Source organism: Ursus arctos, chromosome X (assembly GCF_023065955.2).
Source record: "Ursus arctos isolate Adak ecotype North America chromosome X, UrsArc2.0, whole genome shotgun sequence".
NCBI lineage: Eukaryota > Metazoa > Chordata > Mammalia > Carnivora > Ursidae > Ursus > Ursus arctos.
The window spans coordinates 51,033,133-51,054,264 of NC_079873.1; the positions used below are offsets into that span (position 1 = coordinate 51,033,133).

Here is a 21,132-nt window from a genome sequence, read left to right on the forward strand (position 1 = left end):
CAAAATTTTCAGATGAAATTATTGTTGGGTAAGTATGCAATTATGTTTCCACAGGGAATTCAGCCTGTACTTTGTTGCCATTTGGCAAAATAAAAGATAAATATTAACTTTTCTTTGGTACAAATGGGTGATGTAAGTGATAGCCAGGAGCAGCAGAAGCTGTTTTCAGGTAAGAAAGGCTGCTACATAGAAGAGGTTGGTGATGGATTCTATATAGATACAGAGGAAAGAACAAGAAGGACTCAAAAAACACTTAGAAAAATCTACCAGGAAAAGATTTCAATTCATCTTAAGAATATAACTTTTGGGGAGTTAAGATGACAGAGTGTAGGTGACCCTTATTTTGTCTGGTCCCTGGAATTAAGCTAGATATTTATCAAATCATTCTGAACACCCACAAAATCAATTGGAAATCTGAGAAAAGAATTGTTACAATTCTACAAATAGGAAAGTGACCACTTTTTGCAAGGTAGGAAGTGCAGAGATGTGAATCTGGGGTGATATTCAGAAGATAGACCACGGAGGGAAGGGAGCTTGCTTAAAGAGGCTACCAGAAAGTATTATAAGCAGTGGAGTGCAAAATCAGAACTTTCAGAAGTCTGCTACAGTTGGGGATGTCCCTGGATAAAGGTGCTCAGGTGGCAAAGTGGGTCAGAATCCCAGGTGGGACAACATGGCCTCAAGATCCCTGGGGTCACAAAAAGAATGGAGAAGCATGAGTTCAGCAGAGTTCCCAGTCATCAGATTGGGGAAGTCAGTTTAAAAAAGCCAGTCAGGGTGCAGGCTTTCTGTTCCATATTGCCATAAACCTCAAACTGCTGCACAGTCACACAGCCACTCTCCCAGCAGGGGCCCAGCCAAAGACATAAGTGTGGTGAGAACCCCCTCCATCCCCAGGGAAGAAGGAAATGGGTCCAGGCCACAGGAGTCCAAAAAGTTTGGAGACTGGAAACTGGTTTGCATGCCTGAGATAAAAATGCTCAGTCACAGTCTGTGTGAAAATAGAGTTAGGACAGAAACCCAGGAGACAAGAGTGATTGCTTTTGTGTGAGGGCTCACTAAAGAGTGGGGGGAGTGAACTTTCAGTTCCTGGGTTAGAGATTGAGATGCCACCATTTTCACCGCACCTCCCAATGGTGCTGAAAGACTTCAGAGAGCAAAACAGAAACAGAGTGCAATCCGGAGACACTTAAAATGAGTCCGGCCTCCTGGCAAAGGAGGACAATTCTACCCTGGCAAAGAAACCTGAGATTCAGTGCAACAGGTCCCTCCACCAGAAGACCAGCAGGGACAATTACCTAGCATCAAGTTTACTGATATAAGAACTGCAGAACTTCAGCATTTGGAGAAAAGGTATATAACATTTGAGGTTGTTTATTATTATTATTATTAATTATTATTATTATTTGATGAAGATGATGTTACTGCAGTGGTCTTTCAGTTTTATTTTTTTCAGCTGTTTATCAATTCTTTTCTTAATTCTTTTTTTTAAATTTTATCTTTATATATGTGTTTTATATATATACATATATTTTAAATTTTGGTTTCCATTCATTGTCTTTTAATGTATTGTTTCATATATATATATATATATATATATATATATATATATATATATATATATACAGTTTCGTTCCTATTTTGGAATCTAGTTTCTTTTAACAAACATACCAAAATACACTCAGGATGTAGTTTGTTGTTTTGTCCTATTTTACTTCTTGTTTGACTTTTAAAAGTTTTGTTTTGTTTTTAATTTTCTGTTGTTACTATTTTGTCTTTTCTCTCTCTTCATCTATTCATTTATGGACATAAAGATGAGATGGAAAAACTTAACAAAAAAGAAAGAACAGGAGGCAATACTCACTGCCAGGGATTTAATCAACATGGACGGAAGATGTCTGAATTAGAATTAAAAAAAATTATAAAGATACTAGCTGGGCTTGAAAGAGCATAGAAGACACTGGAGAACCCCTTACTATAGAAAGAAAATAACTAAAATCTAATCAGGCCAAAATTAAAATTGCTATTACTGAAATGCAATCACAAATGAAGTCTCTAATGGTGAGGAGAAGAAAGGCAAAAGAGAGAGTCATTGATATAGAAGATAATATGATGGAAAAATACAGAAGCTGTAAGGAACAGAGAAAACTAATGGATCACAAAGGGATACTTCAAGAACTCAGCAATTCCTTAAAGCAAAACAATAGGTGTCCCAGAAGATGAAGAGTGAGAGAGAGGGACAGAAGGTTTATTTGAACAACCTATAGGTGACAAGTTTCCTAATCTGGGGAAGGAAACAGGAATTCAAGTCCAGCAGGCACAGAAAACCTCCTTCAAAATGAATAGTAATAAATCAATATCTCAACATATAGTAGTGAAACAGATTTCAAAGATAAAGTGAAAATCTTAAAAGCAGCTTGGGGCAAGACGTCCTAAACCTACAAGGGTAGAAACATAGCACTGGCATCAGAGCTGTCCACAGAGACATGTCAAGCCAGAAAGGACGGGCATGATATATTCAACATACTAAATGGGAAACATATGCAGCTAAGAAGACTTTATCCAGCAAGGCTGTCATTCAGAATAGAAGGACAGATTAAGAGTTTCCAGAACAATCTGAATAGACCATAACCAGAAATGAAATTGAAGCAGTAATAAAAAAAATGTTCCAAAATACAGGAGTCCAGGGCCAAATGGCTTCACGGGGAATTCTACCAAACATTTAAGGAAGAAATCATACCTATTTTACTGACACTGTTTCCAAAAATAAAAATGGATGGAAAACTTCCAAACTTGTCTATGAGGCCAGCATTACCTTAATACCAAAACCAGACCAAGACTCCATCAAAAGGAATTACAGACCAATGTCCATGATGAACATGGAAGCCAAAATTCTCACCAAGTTAATAGCTGATAGGATCCAACAGTACATTAAAAGGATTATTCACCATGACCAAATTGGATGTATTCCTGGGATGCAACAATTGCAAATCAATCAGTCTGATACATCACATTAATAAAAGGAAGAACAAGAAGGATATGAATCTCTCAACTGATCCAGAAAAAGCATTTGACAAAATACAGCATCCTTTCTTGATTAAAACTCTCCACAGTGTAGGGATAGAGGGAACATACGTCAATATCATGAAAGCCATCTATGAAAAGCCCACAGTGAATATCATTCACAATGGGGAAAAACTGAGAGCTTTTCCATTAAAGTCAGGAACACACCAGGGTCGCCCACTCTCACCACTATTATTCAACTTAGTACTAGAATTCCTAGCCTCAGCAATCATACAACAAAAAGAATGGAAAGGTATTCAAATTAGCAAAGAAGTCAAACTCTCTCTGTTCAAAGATGACATGATATTTTATGTGGAAAACCCAAAAGACTCCACCATAAAATTGCTAGAACTCTAATAAAAATCCAGCAAAGTGAAAGGATATAAAATCAACGCACAGAAATCAGTTGTATTTCTATATGCTATAATGAAACAGAAGAAAGATAAATTAAGGAATCGATCCCATTTACAATTGAACCAAAAAACATAAGATACCTAGGAATAAACCTAACCCAGGAGGTAAAGGATCTGTATACCAAAAACTACAGAACACTTATGAAAGTAATTCAGGAGGAAACAAAGAAATGTAAAAACATTACATATTAAGGGATTGGAAGAAATATATTGTTAAAATGTCTATGCTACCCAGAGAAATCTATACATTCAATGCAATCCCTATCAAAAGAACACCGACATTTTTCACAGAGCTGGAACAAATAATCCTAAAATTTGTACGGAACCAGAAAAGACCAGAATAGCCAAAGGAATGTTGAAAAAGAAAGCCAATGCTGGAGGCATCATGATGCCTGACTTCAAGCTATATTACAAAGCTATGATGATCAAGACAGCATGGTATTGGCACAAAAACAGACACATAGATCAGTGGAACAGAATAGAGAGCCCAGAAATGGACTCTCAACTCTATGCTCAACTAATCTTTGACAAAGCAGGAAAGAATATGCAATGGAAAAAAGACGGTCTCATCAATAAATGATGCTGGGAACACTGGACAGCCACATGCAGAAAAATAAAACTGGACCATTCTCTTACACCATACACAAAGATAAATTCAAAATGGATGAAAGATCTAAACGTGGGACAGGAATCCATCAAAATCCTAGAGAAGAACATAGGCCATCACCTCTTTAACATTGGCCACAGCAACTTCTTTCAAGACACGTATCTAAAGGCAAGGAACATAAAAGCAAAAATGAACTATTGGGACTTCATCAAGATAAAAAGCTTCTGCACAACAAAGGAAACAATCAGCAAAAGTAAAAGGTAACTTATGAAATGGGAGAAGATATTTGCAAATGACATAACAGGTAAAGGGCTAGTATTCAAGATCTATAAAGAACTTCTCAAACTCAACACTCAAAAATGAATAATCCAATAATGAAATGGGCAGAATGTGAAGTGACTCTTCTCCAAAGAGGGCATATAAATGTCCAACAGACACATGAAAAAAATGCTCCACATCACTTGCCATCAGGAAAATACAAATAAAAACCACAACGAGATACCACCTTACACCAGTTAGAGTGGTTAAAATTAACAAGACGGGGGGCTCCTGGGTGGCTCAGTCATTAAGCGTCTGCCTTCGGCTCAGGTCATGATCCCAGTGTTCTGGGATCAAGCCCTGCATCGGGCTCCCTGCTCAGCAGGAAGCCTGCTTTTCCCTCTCCCACTCCCCCTGCTTGTGTTCCCTCTCTCACTGCCTCTTTCTCTCTCAAATAAATGAATAAAGTCTTTCAAAAAAATTAACAAGACATGGAACAACAAATGTTGCTGAGGATGTGGAGAAAGGGGAACCTCTTACACTGTGGCGGGAATATAAGCTGGTACAGCCACTCTTGAAAATAGTATGAAGGTTCCTCAAGAAGTTAAAAATAGAGGTACCCTATGACCCAGCAATTGCACTCCTGGGTATTTACCACAAAGATACAGATGTAATGAAAAGAGGGGGAACATGCACCCCAATGTTCACAGCAGCAATGTTCACAATAGCCAAACTGTGGAAGGAGCCAAGAGATGAATTGATAAAGAAGACGTGGTTCATACATACAATGGAATATTACTCAGTCATCAGAAAGGATGAATACCTACCATTTGCATCAACATGGATGGAACTGGAGGGGATTATTCTAAGTGAAATAAGTCAGTCAGAGAAAGACAATTGTCATATGGTTTCACTCATACGTTGAATATAAGGAATAGTGCAGAGGAAAATAGGGGAAGGGAGGGAAAACCAAATGGGAATAATGAGAGGGGGAAAAAAACAATGGCAGACTCTTGACTCTGGGAAACAAACAGGGCTGTGGAAATGGAAGTGGGTGGCAGAATGGGGTAACTGGGTAATGGGCATTAAGAGGGCATGCGAGGTGATGAGCACTGGGTGTTTTGTGCAACTGGTGAATCATTGAACATTATATCAAAACCAATGATGTAATATATGTTGGCTAATTGAATTTAAATTAAAAAACTCTATCAAAATACCATTATCATTTTTCACAGAGCTGGAATAAACAATCCTATAATTTGTATGGAAACAGAAAAGACTGAATAAGAAAAGTAATGTGAAAAGGAAAACCAAAGCTGGAGACATCAGAATTCCCCACTTCAAGCTGTATTTCAAGGCTATAATCATAAAGAGTGTATGGTACTGGTACAAAGACAGACCCATAGATCAATGGAATATAATTGAGAACCCAGAAATGGATCCTCAGCTCTCTTGTGAACTAATCTTCGACAAAACAGGAAAGAGTATCCAATGAGTAAAAGACTGTCTCTTCAACAAATGGTGCTGTGAAAATTGGACAGCCACATGCAGAAGAATGAAACTAGACCACTGTACACTATACACCAAAGAAACTCAAAATGGATTAAAGACCTAAATGTGAGACAGTAATCCATCAAAATCCTGGAGGAGAACACGGGCAGCACCCTCTTTGACTTCGACTGGAGCAATTTCTTGCTAAACACATCTCAAAATTCAAGAGAGACAAAAGGCAAAATGAACTATTGGGACCTCATCTAAATAAGAAGCTTTTGCATAGCAAAGAAATAATCAACCAAACTAAAAGACAACCTATGAAATAGGAGAAGGTATTTACAAATGATATATCAGATAAAGGGCTAGTATCAAAGAACTGTAAAGCACTTATGAAACTCAACATCCAAAAAACAAATAGTCCGGTCAAAAAAAATGGGCAGAAGACATGAACAGACATTTTTCCAAAGAAGACATACAAATGGCCAACAGACAAATGAAAAAATGGTCAACATCATTTGGCATCATGGGAATCCAAATCAAAACTAAGGATGGTGACTAACATAACATAATAAAAAATTAAAAAATTAACCCACAATGAGATACCACCTCACACCAATCAGAATGGATAAAATTAAGAACTCAGGAAACAACAGGTGTTGGTGAGGATGGGGAAAAAGGGGAATCTTGCAGTTTTGGTGGGAATGCAAACTGGTACAGCCACTCTGTAAAATAGTATGGAGGTTCCTCAAAACATTAAAAATAGAGCTACACCATTGACCCAGCCAACTGCAGTACTAGGTATTTATCCAAGAATAGAATCATTGTGATTCAAAGGGGCACCTGCATCCCAATGTTTATAGCAGCAATGTCCACAATAGCCCAAATATGGAAATAGCCCAGTTGTGTGTGTGTGTATATATATACACACACACACACACACACACACACACATATATATATGAATGTTACTCAGCCATTGAAAAAATGAAATCTTGCCATTTGCATGGACATCAGTGGAAGTAGAGGATATTATGCTAAGCAAAATAAGTCAGTCAGAGAAAGACAAATACCACATGATTTCACTCATGTGTGAAATTTCAGAAACAAAACAGATCAACACAGGGAAAGGGAAGGAAAATAAAATAAAATGAAAATAGAGAGGAAGGCAAACTGTAAGAGATGCTAGACTCTAGGAAACAGACTGAGGGTTACTGGAGGGGAGGTTGGTGAGGGGGAAGGGGTAATTGGTGATGAGCATTAAGGAGAGCATTGATGTAATGAACCCTGGGTTCATTATATGCATCTAATGAATCACTAAAATCTACCCCTGAAACCAAGAATAGAGTATATGTTAAATAAATTGAATTTAAATAAAGAATTTATATTTTTAAAAAAAGGATAGCTAAAATTAACAACTGAGGAAACAACAGATGTTGGCAAGGATGTGGAGAATGGAGAACCCTCTTACACTGTTGTGGGGAATGCAAACTGGTGCAGCCACTCTGGAAAACAGTATGGAGGTTCCTCAAAAAAGTAAATTGGAACTACTGTATGACCCACAAGTTGCACTACCTGGTATTTATCCAAAGGATACCAAAAAAAAGTGATTCAAAGAGACATATGCACCACAATGTTTATAGCAACACTATCCACAGTAGCCAAAATATGGAAACAGCACAAATATCCACCAACGGTTAAATGGATAAAAAAGATGTGGTATATATATATAATGGAATATTAGTCATAAAAAAGAAGGAAATCTTACCATTTGCAATGACACAAATGGAACTAGAGTATATTATGCTAATCAAAATAAGTCAGTGAAAGACAAATACTGTATGATTTCACTCATGTGGAATTTAAGAAACAAAACAGATCAAAATAGGGGAAAGGAAGGAAAAATAAGATAAAATTAGAGAGGGAGGCAAGTCATAAGAGACTCTTAAGTATAAGGAAGAAAGTCATGATTCCTGGAGGGGTCGTGGGTGGGGAGATGCGGTAAATGGGTGATAGGTCTTAAGGAGGGTGCTTGTAATGAGCGTTGGCTGTTATATGCAAGTGATAAATCACTAAATTTTACTCCTGAAACTAATACTACACTATATGTTAATTAATGTGAATTTAAGTCAAATCTTGAAATTAAAAAATAAATGAAACATGGAAGAAAAACATAAAACTTCAAATTAAAATAATCATCCCCACTGTGTCAAAAATGTAAAGAGGTCCCCAGACTGGGTTATTCCAGGATTGGAAGACCTGAATTCTAGTTGTGGCTCTAGTTGCTCTTAACTTGCTTTGTGACCTTGGTCAAGTCACTTCCCCTCTCTGGGTCTCATCTGTAAATTGTGGATGGTAATAATACATGCAGTACTAAAAGTACAGGGTATTAACATAAGCATCAAATGAGAATGTTGAAAAGGTGCTTTAAGTGTAAATGATTTTACCAATGCAATTAATTTCCTTTACTCTCCTCCTCCTCAACCTTTTCTTTTTTTCCCCCTTTTTAAAAGATTTTATCTGAGAGTGAGAAAGAGAGAGAGAGAGAGAGAGAGAGAGAGAGAGAGATCATGAGCAGGGGGGAAGGGTAGAGGGAGCAGGAAGCCTGATGTGGGACTTGATCCCAGAACTCTGGGATCATGACCTGAGCCAAAGGCAGATCCTTAACTGACTGAGCCACTCAGGTGCCCCCAAACTTTTCTCTCTTGTCCATCCCCATTGTCTTCTTATTTCACTCTATTTTTATTCCTTCTCTTTCTTTCTTCATTCTCCCTTAAGCAGGTCTCAGACTTCCTGTCAGCAGTGTAGTTAGGCAGAAGGAACACAGCCTTAGAGTAAGAGGGACCTGGGTCTGACTCCTGGCTGTGCATTTTCTTAGTTGTTGGGCAATTACATTGCCTCTTTGAGCAACAGTTTTATTATTTATAAAATGGGCACAAATAACACCTTCCTTGCAAGGTTGTTGGAAAATGTGGTAGATTGTCTGTAAATATGGCCAACAATCCCTCCCATCTCTGACAAGTATGTAGTCCTTCCTGTTAGGATATTCCCCACTTCTTAAATTTGGGCTAGCTGTGTGACTTGTTTAGACCAATAGAACACAGCAGCAATGTTGCTATATCACTTCTGGTCTTATGCCACAAAGGCTTTGTTTTTTACCCTTTGGAAGCCTTCCACCATATAAAAAATATCTGACTACTCTACTTATAAGAGAGGCCAAATGGAGAAGGAGAGGCTGTAGAGAATAAAATACTAACAAAGGAGGTGGGGAGCAAAGGCAGCCCTCAGCTCTTCCAGCCACCCCAGCTGAGTTGCCAGATATGAAGGTGCAGACATCATGGATCCTCCAGATCTAGCCAAGCTGTCTGAGGCAACACCACAAGGGATATAAATAAGATGTTCCCAGCAAGTCTTGTACAAATTGCAGATCGTGAGCAAATAAATTTTTTAATAATATTTTTTTATTATATTATGTTAGTCACCATACAGTACATCCCTAGTTTTTTATGTAAAGTTCCATTTTTGTTTTAAGCTACTAAATTTTGGGGTGGTTTGTTCACAACAATAGATAAAAGAACCAAAGAAACTAAATGAGGTAGTAGCATCCCACCCAGTGGCTATCAGGTGTAGGTGCTCAACACATGCTTGTTCCTTCTCATTCAGAAGTGTCTCTGGGAAATGGCTGATCTAGTTAGTGGTGCTACAACTGACTTTTAGAATAGACAAATCTGACCTCCAGTGTGCAAGGATGCAGAGCAATAACCACCCCTCATATACTTATAGGGACCTACTGAGGCCTATACAGGTTAAGATATACCCCAAATCACACAGCTGAGTGTCCTCTGTTTGCCCACAGTGAGCCTGGGCCACCTCAAAAGCAGGCTTGTAGATGAACAAAATCTGGGGTGATGAAGTAATATCAGGTAAGATAAATAGTATTTCTTTGACCAGTCATTCAATCTACCTGAAGGTTAACACTTGAGTGCTCACTATGTACTTAGCATTGCTTACAATAGCCCCAGAAATGGATATTATTATTTTTCCCATTTTCCAGATAAGGACACTGAGGCACAAAGGCATTTTGTCAGCTATTGGGTTACCGGGAAGCACTGGGACTATTTAATGTATAGGATGTTAATTAGGGAGGCCTTCGGATTAACACTTGTAGTGGAAAAGCATTAGAGGAGGCAGGGTTGAGCAGAAGGTACTGATGAACTGCAATGCAGTTTTAATGGAAACCTCAGTCCACCCTATGGAGAGCTCTGAAACTAGGATGGTTTTTCACTGTTGTTCCCTATTGTATCTCTGTAAGGAGCGAGGCCTTTGTATTCCCACATCAGTCACTGGATTCCTAGTCCCTAATTTCTAATTTAGAGTTATTTCAACTACTCCTATTATCAAACCATCCCAAAAGGGAGAAAGGCTTAAAGAAAAAAAAAAGATCATAGAGAAAAGTAGAAAAAAAATGGGCTCCAGAACCAATTCTGGATTCAAATCTTGAAATTTCTTTTACCAGTTATTTAACTATGGGCAAGTTATTTAATTTTTCTGAGCTTTGGTTTACCTTTTTGGAAAATGGTAATAAAAACACTTAGTTTGAAAGATTGTTTTGATTAATGAATCACTGAACACTACATCAAAAACTAATATTGTACTATATAGTGGCTAACTGAACATAATAAAAAAAAAAGAAATCGAATACAATCATGCACATAAAGCATCTTGCAGAGATTGACACAGAGTAAATACTGAATAAATGGAAATACTAATACTAATACTAATAGGGTAAATTATTGTGCACTGGTATGTTTGGTTTCCTCATTTGTAGGGTTGAGTGAATAAAAGTGAAGAGCTACCCAGAAGGGGAAAAGTCACTATATCTTTTCTATTACTCGGTAATTATAGGCACTCATCAGCATTTACTCCGATGAACAAATGTTTATTTAAAAGAATTTGTACAGACATAACACTCACTTTCAAGGAGCAGAGGAACTTTTTATATTATGAATAAACAAACACCGTGGCAACTTAAAACTACAGTTAAGAAAGGAAGGGAAAATATCCTCTTTCCCCAGCCAAGGACTGAGACTTGGATTTAAAGTCAACCCATATCTCTGTCCTTTAAGTCTGAGAGTGACATGACTAGAGATCTGATTTTGGTAGAGAGGAGAACTGTAGGGCCTGGGGAGTCCAGTGCCTTTTCTTTTGTAAGGGAAGGCCACCAAGAGAATCTATAGGAAAGGGGGTGGCCAGCAGCTGACCTGAGCTGAGACTGCCTTACAGAAGAGGGCAGACCCAAGAGAGGGAGAGATGAATGGAGCGGAAGTCCCACCCTCTTACATATATAAAATGATTGGCACTCACTTGATTCTCAACTCATGCCTCTAACCCCTAAGATATATCATTGAAAAAGTGCCAGAATGGTTTTGAACAAAATGTTTTTGAGCATTTGGCAACACAGGTATCAGCCTGGGGCCCCTCTTATCCTAAGGTAGCCCCTGCAGTAGAGCCCATTGATTTAGGCAGCAAGTTATTTAGGACTTGTGGAGTGGGTGTAGCTCTCTGATTTTACCGTCGGGAACTTTTGCCACCGATTTGAAAAATAAGGGTTATGGGAAAGGCCTGCAGTCTCAGGATCTCTAGACATAAAACCTGTACCTGAGAACTTTAGCATATCTGGGAGACTGGCATGAAAGTGAACTTCATAATAACAGCCAGGCCTCCTAAATTCATATGAAAAGGAGGGCTTGTCCAACTTACCTCTGGGCCTTGCTTAGATGAGATGAAATGAGGGGGCGTGTGGGAAAGATATATACACCAAGTCTACTGGGAAGTCCAGCAAGAAGACTGTTGTCCCTTCAGAGCCTAAAGCAAAAGTACAGGGAGGGGGCACACTGGAGCCTTAACCTGACACAAGAGCTTCCTCCAGCCCTCAGCCCTTAGGCCCCAGGCATCAGACACAAAAGGCAGAGAATCACATCTGGGCGTTCTGCCCTTCCCTCAGCTTCAAACAAGGGCAGGGGTTAAAATGTGGGTGGGAGAGAAGGGATCATCAGATACACTGTCATTAGCATCTGAACCATATCTCTTCTTAAGTCAGAAACCCCAAGAGAAGAAAGAATAAGAGCAAAGTGAGAGGGGTTGTGCTTCCATCACATTAAAAAGGAAACTCTGTAGAGGCGGGGTAGGGTGGTTTCAAATCAGGATATTAATCACTTTGGCCAAGGGGAGGGGTTATGTGTAGTAGAGCTCTATGTGTTCTCCATCTCTTCATTCATCCTGTTTCCGTTTTGGCTTTTTGGGGTTCCGGGACCGACTCTTGGCTTTGCACAGAGGACATATAGGTGCATTCCGGTGAATTTGCTGATGACATGACAAGCAGGCCTGGTGGGAGGACACAGGACAAAGAAAGTTAGTGATCAGATTCTTCTAGCCTATGGTTCAACCTTCTGATACCTAAGGGTCCAGAAAGCAATTGTGATTTCCCAATATTTTCCCAAACCATGATTTATGCTAATAAGCTACAAATGGTTTTTGCCCAGTAGAGATGTAGATAATTTCTGTTCCAAAGAAAAGATAATCACAAAGATTACAGTTTATTGCCCTGTAGGACATCAACCAGTTCTGTATTTAATTTTGCAAACTTATTTCAGCATTCCTTTCCTTTTCTTACTATATAGTTATCTGTTTCTCAAATGCTTTTGGAACCAATTTGTAATCCTGCTGACTCCCTCATTAACAACACATGCTCACTACATATTTGCACAAATCTTGTTTCTAACTTTTTTAAAATTATGCTTTAGCAGAGCCTGCCAACCTTACTGCATTGTAGCCCTTTGGGGAATATGAAGCAATAAAAACAGCTGGTCTGCTATAGCACATATACACCAACCCTTCCTCTGTCCCAAGCAAAGGCTGTTTTAGAAAGTCACCAAATAGGTAACTACAAAGCCCCAATCCTAGTCTTCCATGGGGCTGCTTGAAGATACCTTGCTTCCTCCACAACCCCTACCCAGCTCACTTACCTTCATAGGTGGGGGCTGCTGCCTGAAGGTGGCTGTCTGCCGAGTGTCCTGCTTTCTAGCCACTTGGAGTTGCTGGGCAGCAGCAGCTGCAGCGGCCAGAGACTCAGGGATCGGGGGCTCCTGAGGCTCTGTCTGCCACTCCGCTTTCTGCTTCTCAAAGTAACTTTGGAGATGAAAGACATTAGCTGGATCATTCTGAAAGCAAGGAGAACCTTGCCGCTCTTAAAGACTCCATGCCACAGAACCAAAGGGGTTGGGCTGTGGCTCACTATAGAAAGTTCCTGCACCCTCCCCAGCACAAGGTTCTTCTCCCTGGGTACCTGGGCCATTGTCTGCTGGGAAGGGTAATCCTCCTCCTCCTTGGCTCTGACAGATCCAGAAAATCAAGACTCGTAGGGCTAGCAAAGTCCTTAAAGGGCACTTGCCTACTGTTCATCCCATGTACCCTTGCAATATTCGCATTAAGAGTCCTCAGGCCTCTGTTGACACACTTCTAGGAATATGAAGCTCACCACTTCCACAGGCAGCCTGCTGTACTTTAAGGAAGTGTGCTTCCTTCTACTGAACTGAACTCTCTCTGTAAGGTGAGTGTAGTTCTTAATTCTGGGTCTTAAGATGAAGTTCCAGGCTAGCCCCTGGAGACCATGAAAGCCCAGCCTTCTATGTTTTCAAAGGTTTCTAGACACCCCTGCTAGACCTTGACTTTGGAAGTGACCTCTTAAGAGTCACTCACACCCCCCCCACACACACACAGAGTCATAGACACAGTCTTGTGTTACCAAAATTGCACAAAAAATTAAAAAAAAAAACTACCTGGTAATACTAGTCTAACCATCCTTATTTTGATACATGGAGACTTGCCCAAGGTCCTACAATGAGTCAGTCACTGACAGGGCTGAAGCTAGGACTGGATACCATGGGTACCACTTTTAAACCAGGCTTTATGTGTGTATATGTGCCTCTGTATGTGTGCGTATATGTATGTGTGTGTGTTGTGTGTGTGTGTGTATGTGTGTTTGTTGTGTGTATGGTGCAGGGACAGGAAATAGGCAGCTTACTCCAAGGAGAGCTTCTCCTCCTCTTCACATAGGTCAGGGAGCCTCTGCAGGCCTAGAGTCATGCGTAGGGCATCCACATGTTCCTTCAGTGGCTTATACTCATCATGTAGCCGCCGGGTAGACTCTAGCAACTTATTTAGGTCATTCTCAGACTGTTTGATGGTGTTTTCCATCTGGAACACAGAGTGAGGTAGGTACAGAGAAAAGACACCATCATTCTCTACAAGGCTCTATAGCTAAGTGGATAAAATAGCCCAGGCTCCAGATCCAGACCAATCTATATGGTCAAGTCCTTCATTCACCATGTATTCTATGTGACTCTTGTCAAGCCTCAGTTTTTTTCATCTTTGTAATGGTGATAATAATAGTTCCTACTTCATATAGTCTTACGAAGACTCAGATATTGAATTCATATAAAGCTCTCAGTACAGGGGCTACCACAGAATAAAGGTTCAATAAATGGTAGGTATTATTCAAATATAGCACCTTAAAGCTAGAATGGCCCTTACAGCTTATTTAGTCTGCCCCCCCCCACCATTTTACAGATCAGAGAATTGAGACTCAGAAAGAAAAAACTTAAGAAAATTCCCCACAGAAATACTTCTTAGGGGCAAAGCATAGACAAAGCCTTGGGGCTTAAGCTTCCAAGGCTGGTGGTTTTTCTCTTAGATCAGTGGTTTTCAAAATGTAGTCACCAAATCAGCAGCATTAGCATCACCTGGAAACTCATTAGGAATGCAATTTCTCAGGCATGGCTTCAGACATATAAAAAGCAGAAATTCTGGGGTGGAGTCCAATAATCTATGTTTTAAGAACCTCTTCAGATGACTTTGATTCATGTTTAAGTTTGACATCCACTGGCTTAGATTTTCAGCCCCTCTGTGGCTAATGTTTTGTTATTTGTATTGGCTTTATATCCTTTGTTAGCGGGCAGCAGCTCATGAAACCCTGGAATCCTGTGATCTTGTGACACAGAAAATACCAAGTACCTACTGTCCAAATCACATTAATATTTCCTTTAAGATCCTAGGCTTGCCAATACCAGGAAATAAGCATCGCCATAGAAATGAGTTTCCCAAGAATAGAAACAACTCCTTCAAATGTAGTTTTTAAAAATGTTTCTCATTGTCCTAGGCTGTAAGGATTGGAAAGGACCTTATAAGACAGCACCTTCAACTTTCCTCCTGGTGCATCAGCACTGCAGCCCAGACAGGTGATCATTCACTCTACTTGAATAACTCCAAAAATTGGGGAACTTATCACCTTAGCAGGCAGTTCATTCCCCATGTTCCAAGTATCTCCAAAAGAGAGACTCTAATGAGGAAGCTACACTTTAGTAGGCTGGCAGAGATTGTTTAGCATACCTGGAAGCTTTGGAGCCCTTTGAGCTAGACCCCAGAGGCAGCTGGCTGCTCTGCTTTACCCCAAGGCTAGCTCTCAAATCCCAAACTCCCAGGATGAGAGCACATTAGTGCTAAAAGAGACCTTAGAGGTGAATGAAACCCTGTCATAGTAAAGAGAGAGAAAATGAGGCCCAGGAAAAAAAGGAACTTGTCGAGTGATATACAGTCAATCAGTGACAGACCTAGAGCTAGATCTCAGAACTCCTGGATTCTTCCATTCCACCACAGCCTGATGCTTACTTCCCCAAATTGGTCACAGCCACATCTCAAGGAGAGACCGCAGTACTCACTACTGTCTATTCCTCAAAGGGCTCAGCCACATACCACATTGATATCAGCATGGATCAGTCGGAGTTCCTCCACATGGGCCATCTTCTCCTGTAGCAGCAGGTCCATCTCCTGCTTGTATTCTTTCAGGTGCCTCTCCTCTGATTCAAGGGCCTCAAACTCAGCCTTCAAACGTGCCTTGATCTTCTCCATCTGCAGGGTCTTGTTCCTGCAATTACCAAAAAGCAAGAAACAGACGAGCAGGAAAGGGAGGAAAATGGGAATGCAGTACAGATTTAGGCCCTGAGCCAGGGCTATTTTCTAAGCCATCTTTCTAAGCTTTTCTTTCTCCAGGCAGATCCAACATGAAGCATCCCCCCACATTTAGAAGATCCTTTATTCTAAGATTGAAGCTCAGTGGGTCTCAAAAGGGGATAATTTTATTCCTGTATGGGACATTTGCAAACTTGGATCTTTGAGAAACTCTTAAAGGTCAACTGTCCATTGCATTTTCTACAATGATGAAAATTTTCTATACCTATACTTTCCCATAGAGTAACCACTAGGCACGTGTAGCTACTGGGTACTTAAAATGTGGCTAGTGCAGCTGAAGAACTGAATTTTGAATTTTATTTAATTTTAATTAATTTTTTAAATAATTTTTATTATGTTATGTTAGTCACCATACAATATACCCTTAGTTTTTGATGTAATGTTCCATGATTCATTATTTGCATATAACGCCCAGTGCACCATGCAATATAGTGCCCTCCTTAATACCCATCACCGGCCTATCCCAATCCCCCACCCCCCTCCCCTCTGAAGCCTTCAGTTTGTTTCCCCGACTCCACAGTCTCTCATGGTTCATTCCCCCTTCTGTTTACCCCCCCTTCATTCTTCCCTTCCTTCTCCTACTGATCTTCCTACTATTTCTTATGTTCCATAAATGAGTGAAACCATATGATAATTGTCTTTCTCTGCTTGACTTATTTCACTTAGCATAATCTCCTCCAGTCCTGTCCACGTTGCTGCAAATGTTGTGTAATCGTTCTTTCTGATAGCTGAGTAATATTCCATTGTATATATGGACCACATCTTCTTAATCCAGTCATCTGTTGAAGGGCACCTCGGCTCCTTCCATGATTTAGCTATTGTGGACAATGCTGTTATGAACATTGGGGTGCATATGGCCCTTCTCTTCACTATGTCTGTATCTCTGAGGTAAATACCCAGTAGTGCTAATTTTAATTAATTTAACTTTAAACAATCATATGTGGTTACTTGGACAGCACAGCTCTACAGGGTCTACTCCTTGGTTCCAGAAGAGGAAGGGGAATGGAATAACTATAGCTCATTTCTTTTCCAAAAAAATAAAACCTGTATCTGGTTGTTAAACCCCAATTGTATACTCTGGTTCAGTAATCTCACACCTGTGAATTTTTTTTCTTTTTTTTTTAAGATTTTATTTATTTCTTGGACAGAGAGAGACACAGTGAGAGGGGGAACACCAGCAGGGGGAGTGGCAGAGGGAGAAGCAGGCTTCCTGCCAAGCAGGGAGCCTGATGCAGGGCTCGATCTCAGGACCCTGGGATCATGACCTGAGCCGAAGGCAGATGATTAAGGACTGAGCCACCCAGGCGCCCCCTGTGAATTTTTTCTAAGGAAATAATTAAGGGAAACAGAAAGTTAATACACAGGAATGTTCATTCTGGACTATGAGCAAAATTACGATATTTAGGAAGCCATTAAAAGGAATCACTATGAAGACTTGTGACATGGAAAATGTTGAAGATATGATACTCAATGAAAAAGTATATTACACTTAGGTTGCGTTTTTCAAAATACACATGCACAAAATATACTGGCACAGTTTCAAGGACTTTTAAGACCATTTGAAGCCTGCCTAAGTGAAAGCGCCACAAAACTTCGGAAGGAGGCCCCTCTAGAGCATATTGTTATCATCCGACTGGCTCTCTCTACTCTCTGTTTTTCAGGTACTGCCTAGCTGTTATCCATCACTCAGATTTGGCATCTCCTTTCTTCTGCATCAGTACTTGGCTTTCACCTTTGCTCCAGCCCATCCCCACCTCTTGTTCTACACCCTAGACCCTGGCCTCTGACATTAGCTTGTTTCTGTCTTTAGTCTCTCTCTCCTGTGGTTCCTGCTTAAAGAGGTGACCTTCAATGGCACAGAACCACAAAGAGAATTGTGTTAGATGGACAGGATAATGAGAGAAATTTTTCTTTCTTTATTCAAAACTTCTTTTCATGTTATTATATTTTGTTAACCTTAGAAAAGGGTAAAAAAAAATATGGGTGTTATTATCCCATTTGTAAAAAAAGGAAATTGAGGTTCAGGGTAGTAACTTGCCCAAGACTACAGAACTAGTAAATGGCATGTTGACATTTGAATGGAGGGCTCTCTAACACCACCCACTATTCCACACTGCCTGAGTGGAGTTGCCCAGACTAATGAGCATAAACATATTGAGGGTTCTTGGAATACCTGTTCAACTGTCTTGCAGAGGATGAAACTGACTTGTATTGGACAATTAATTAACCATTTAGAGCACCTCCTATTTAGACTTCCATTTACCTCCTCTAGGTTACATGCAGAGCAATCTGAACATCACCTATCCTTATCCCAATTTACATTTGAGAAATTAACAAGATTTAAAGTCATACAGTATATCACACTAAGTCATACAGACAGTTTGTGGCAGTGCTCACCCTACGACCCATTTCTGTAAGCAGAGCAATATTACAAAAGGAACACAAACTTTAATTTCAGACCTGGGTATAAATCTGGTTTCTGCCCTTGACTGGCTATTTGGTTTTAGACAATAATAGCAACAGCTGTTATATGCAACTGATGAATTATTGAACACTACATCTGAAACTCATGATATACTATATGTTGACTAATTGAATTTAAATTTAAAAAAAAGAAAAAAGGGGGAGGCAGGATAGCAGCAGAGTAGGGGACCTTGTTTCATTTGGTCCCTCACATTTAGCTCGATATCTATGAAACCATTCTGAACACACACGAATTCAGCCTGAGATGTAAGAAAATATATCTGGAACTCTACAAGCAGAAAAACAACTGCTTTTTGCAAGGTAGGAAGTGCAGAATTATGAATCTTTAGGGAATATTGGAAGATAAAGGGAAGGGGGAGGGAGCTTCCATAAGCTACCTACCAGAAAGTGATGTAACACCAGAATGCAAAATCAGAACCCTCAGAAATCTGATCCAGTGAGAGACATCCCTTTCTGAAAGGGGCACATGGAATTAAAAGAGCAGAATACTAGGTGCATCATTGTTGTCTCAGGATCCCAGGAGACACAGAAAGAACAGGGGTGCCTGATCCAATAGAGTGCCCATGCAATGGAGCAGGGAAACTGGTTATGGTCAGTGAGCCCAGAAGGGACCATCAGCTCTGGTTGCCATAAACTGCAAGCCAGGCCAGTAGGTAGACTGCTCTCTTCCTGAGCATCCTGAAAAGGACTGGAACATGCAGGCCATTTAACATCCCGTGGGAGAGACGAAACAGCTGTGCCCATGACTGGGCAACAGCTCTCAGGGTGGCAGAGGCCCCAGAAAGGACAGTAGAATGGCATAGAGCCCTGACCTGGGAACAGTGGAGCAGGGTGCACATGAGACCCCCAAAAGCTCACAGTCACAAAGATACAAAGTGAAGTGTCAATTCTTGAGCCCTGGGGACTCCCCCCAGGGAGCATTGCAGTGGGGGCAAATCATGAGAGTCTGCAGATTTGGTGAACACAGAAGTGGAGATGGTTTGACCTGGAGGGTTTACTGAAGAAGGAGGACTGCAATCATGAAGCTCTGGGCCAGAGATCCGGGCACAGACATTTTTGCTCTGACCCTCTGAAGAGGTGCAGAAAGCCACCAGGGAACAAAAGCCAGACAGAGGACCAGCTCACCTTGAGCCCATCCCCCTGACAAGGGGTGGGGCAACTCTGCCCCAGCAAAGATACCTGAGAAACAAATCAGCAGGCCCCTCCCCCAGAAGACAGACTGGAAAAACAGGCAAATGACAAGCCTATAGATATCACAGGATTTAAAACTCCAGCATCAGGGGAAAACAATATATTGAGCTCCAGGTGATTCCTCCTGAAATGTTTATCCTTCAGTCTAAAATTTTACATTTCTTCTTCTTCTTTTTTAACCTTTTTCCTGTTACAACTAGATTCTAATTTTACCAACTTAGGTTTTTAAGTCACTTCTTACTTTTTTTCCCTCACATCTACATTTTATAGATTTATGCCTCACTCTACTCCTTTTTTCACTTTACCCAATTATATATATATATATATATATATATATGATATATAATATATCATATATATACAAAAGTATTGCTTTCTTTGCAATTTTGGGATGTAGTATCCACTAACACACAACCAAAAGTCACTCAAGAACAAGATCACCCTGCTTTGTCCACCCTGTGAGACTATAGTCTCTGCCCCGCCATTTGTGTGTGTGTGTGTGTGTGTGTGTGTGTGTGTGTGTTTTATTTTAATGTTTTTTATTATGTTAGTCACCATACAGTACATCCCTGGTTTCTGATGTAAAGTTCGATGATTCATTAGTTGCGTATAAAACCCAGTGCACCATGCAATATGTGTCCTTCTTACTAACCATGACCAGTCTATCCCATTCCCCAAACCCCTCCCCTCTGAAGCCCTCAGTTTGTTTCTCATAGTCCATAGTCTCTCATGCTTCATTCCCCCATCTGATTACCCCCCCTTTCTTTATCCCTTTCTTCTCCTACCGATCTTCCTACTTCTTATGTTCCATAGATGAGAGAAATCATATGATAATTGTCTTTCTCTGCTTGACTTATTTCATTTAGCATTATCTCCTCCAGTGCCGCCCATGTTGCAGCAAATGTTGAGAACTCGTTCTTTCTGATAGCTGAGTAATATTCCATTGTATATATGGACCACAACTTCTTAATCCAGTTATCTGTTGAAGGGCATCTCGGTTCCTTCCACGATTTAGCTATTGTGGACAATGCTGCTATGAACATTGGGGTGCATATGGCCCTTCACTTCACTACATCTGTATCTTTGGGGTAAATACCCAGTATTGCAATGGCTGGGTCATAGGGTAGCTCAATTTTTAACTTCTTAAGGGAACTCCACATTGTTTTCCAGAGTGGCTGCACCAACGGGCATTCCCACCAACAATGTAGGAGGGATCCCCTTTCTCCACATCCTCTCCAGCAATTGTTTCTTGCCCTGTCAATTTTTGCCATTCTAACTGGCGTAAGATGGTATCTTAGTGTGGTTTTGGTTTGAATTTCCCTGATGGCTAATGATTTTGAACATTTTTTCATGTGTCTGTTAGCCATTTGTATGTCCTCATTGGAAAAGTGTCTGTTCATATCTTCTGCCCATTTTATGATTTGTTTCTTTGTTTCTCACGTATTGAGTTTTAGAAGTTCTTTGTAGATCTTGGATACCAGTCTTTTATCTGTAGCATCATTTACAAATATCTTCTCCCATTCTGTGGGATGCCTCTTA

General features: G+C 40.2%; 1 protein-coding gene across 4 annotated transcripts in view; it reads right to left on the minus strand.

Moving 5' to 3' along the window:
• Positions 1–10,755: 10,755 nt before the first annotated feature.
• ZC4H2 (zinc finger C4H2-type containing) overlaps positions 10,756–21,132 on the minus strand; it is a 52,839-nt gene continuing 42,462 nt past the window's right edge. For 3 of the 4 annotated variants that reach the window (XM_026487616.4, XM_057312136.1, XM_057312135.1), the window contains 4 exons: positions 15,643–15,814; positions 13,916–14,088; positions 12,858–13,020; positions 10,756–12,216 (listed from right to left, as the gene is read on the minus strand). In XM_026487616.4, the coding sequence (XP_026343401.1) occupies positions 12,103–12,216; positions 12,858–13,020; positions 13,916–14,088; positions 15,643–15,814 (622 nt within the window). In that variant the 3' untranslated portion in view covers positions 10,756–12,102. The remainder of the gene's footprint in view (positions 12,217–12,857; positions 13,021–13,915; positions 14,089–15,642; positions 15,815–21,132) is intronic. The other variant, XM_026487620.4, reaches the window with a different exon arrangement.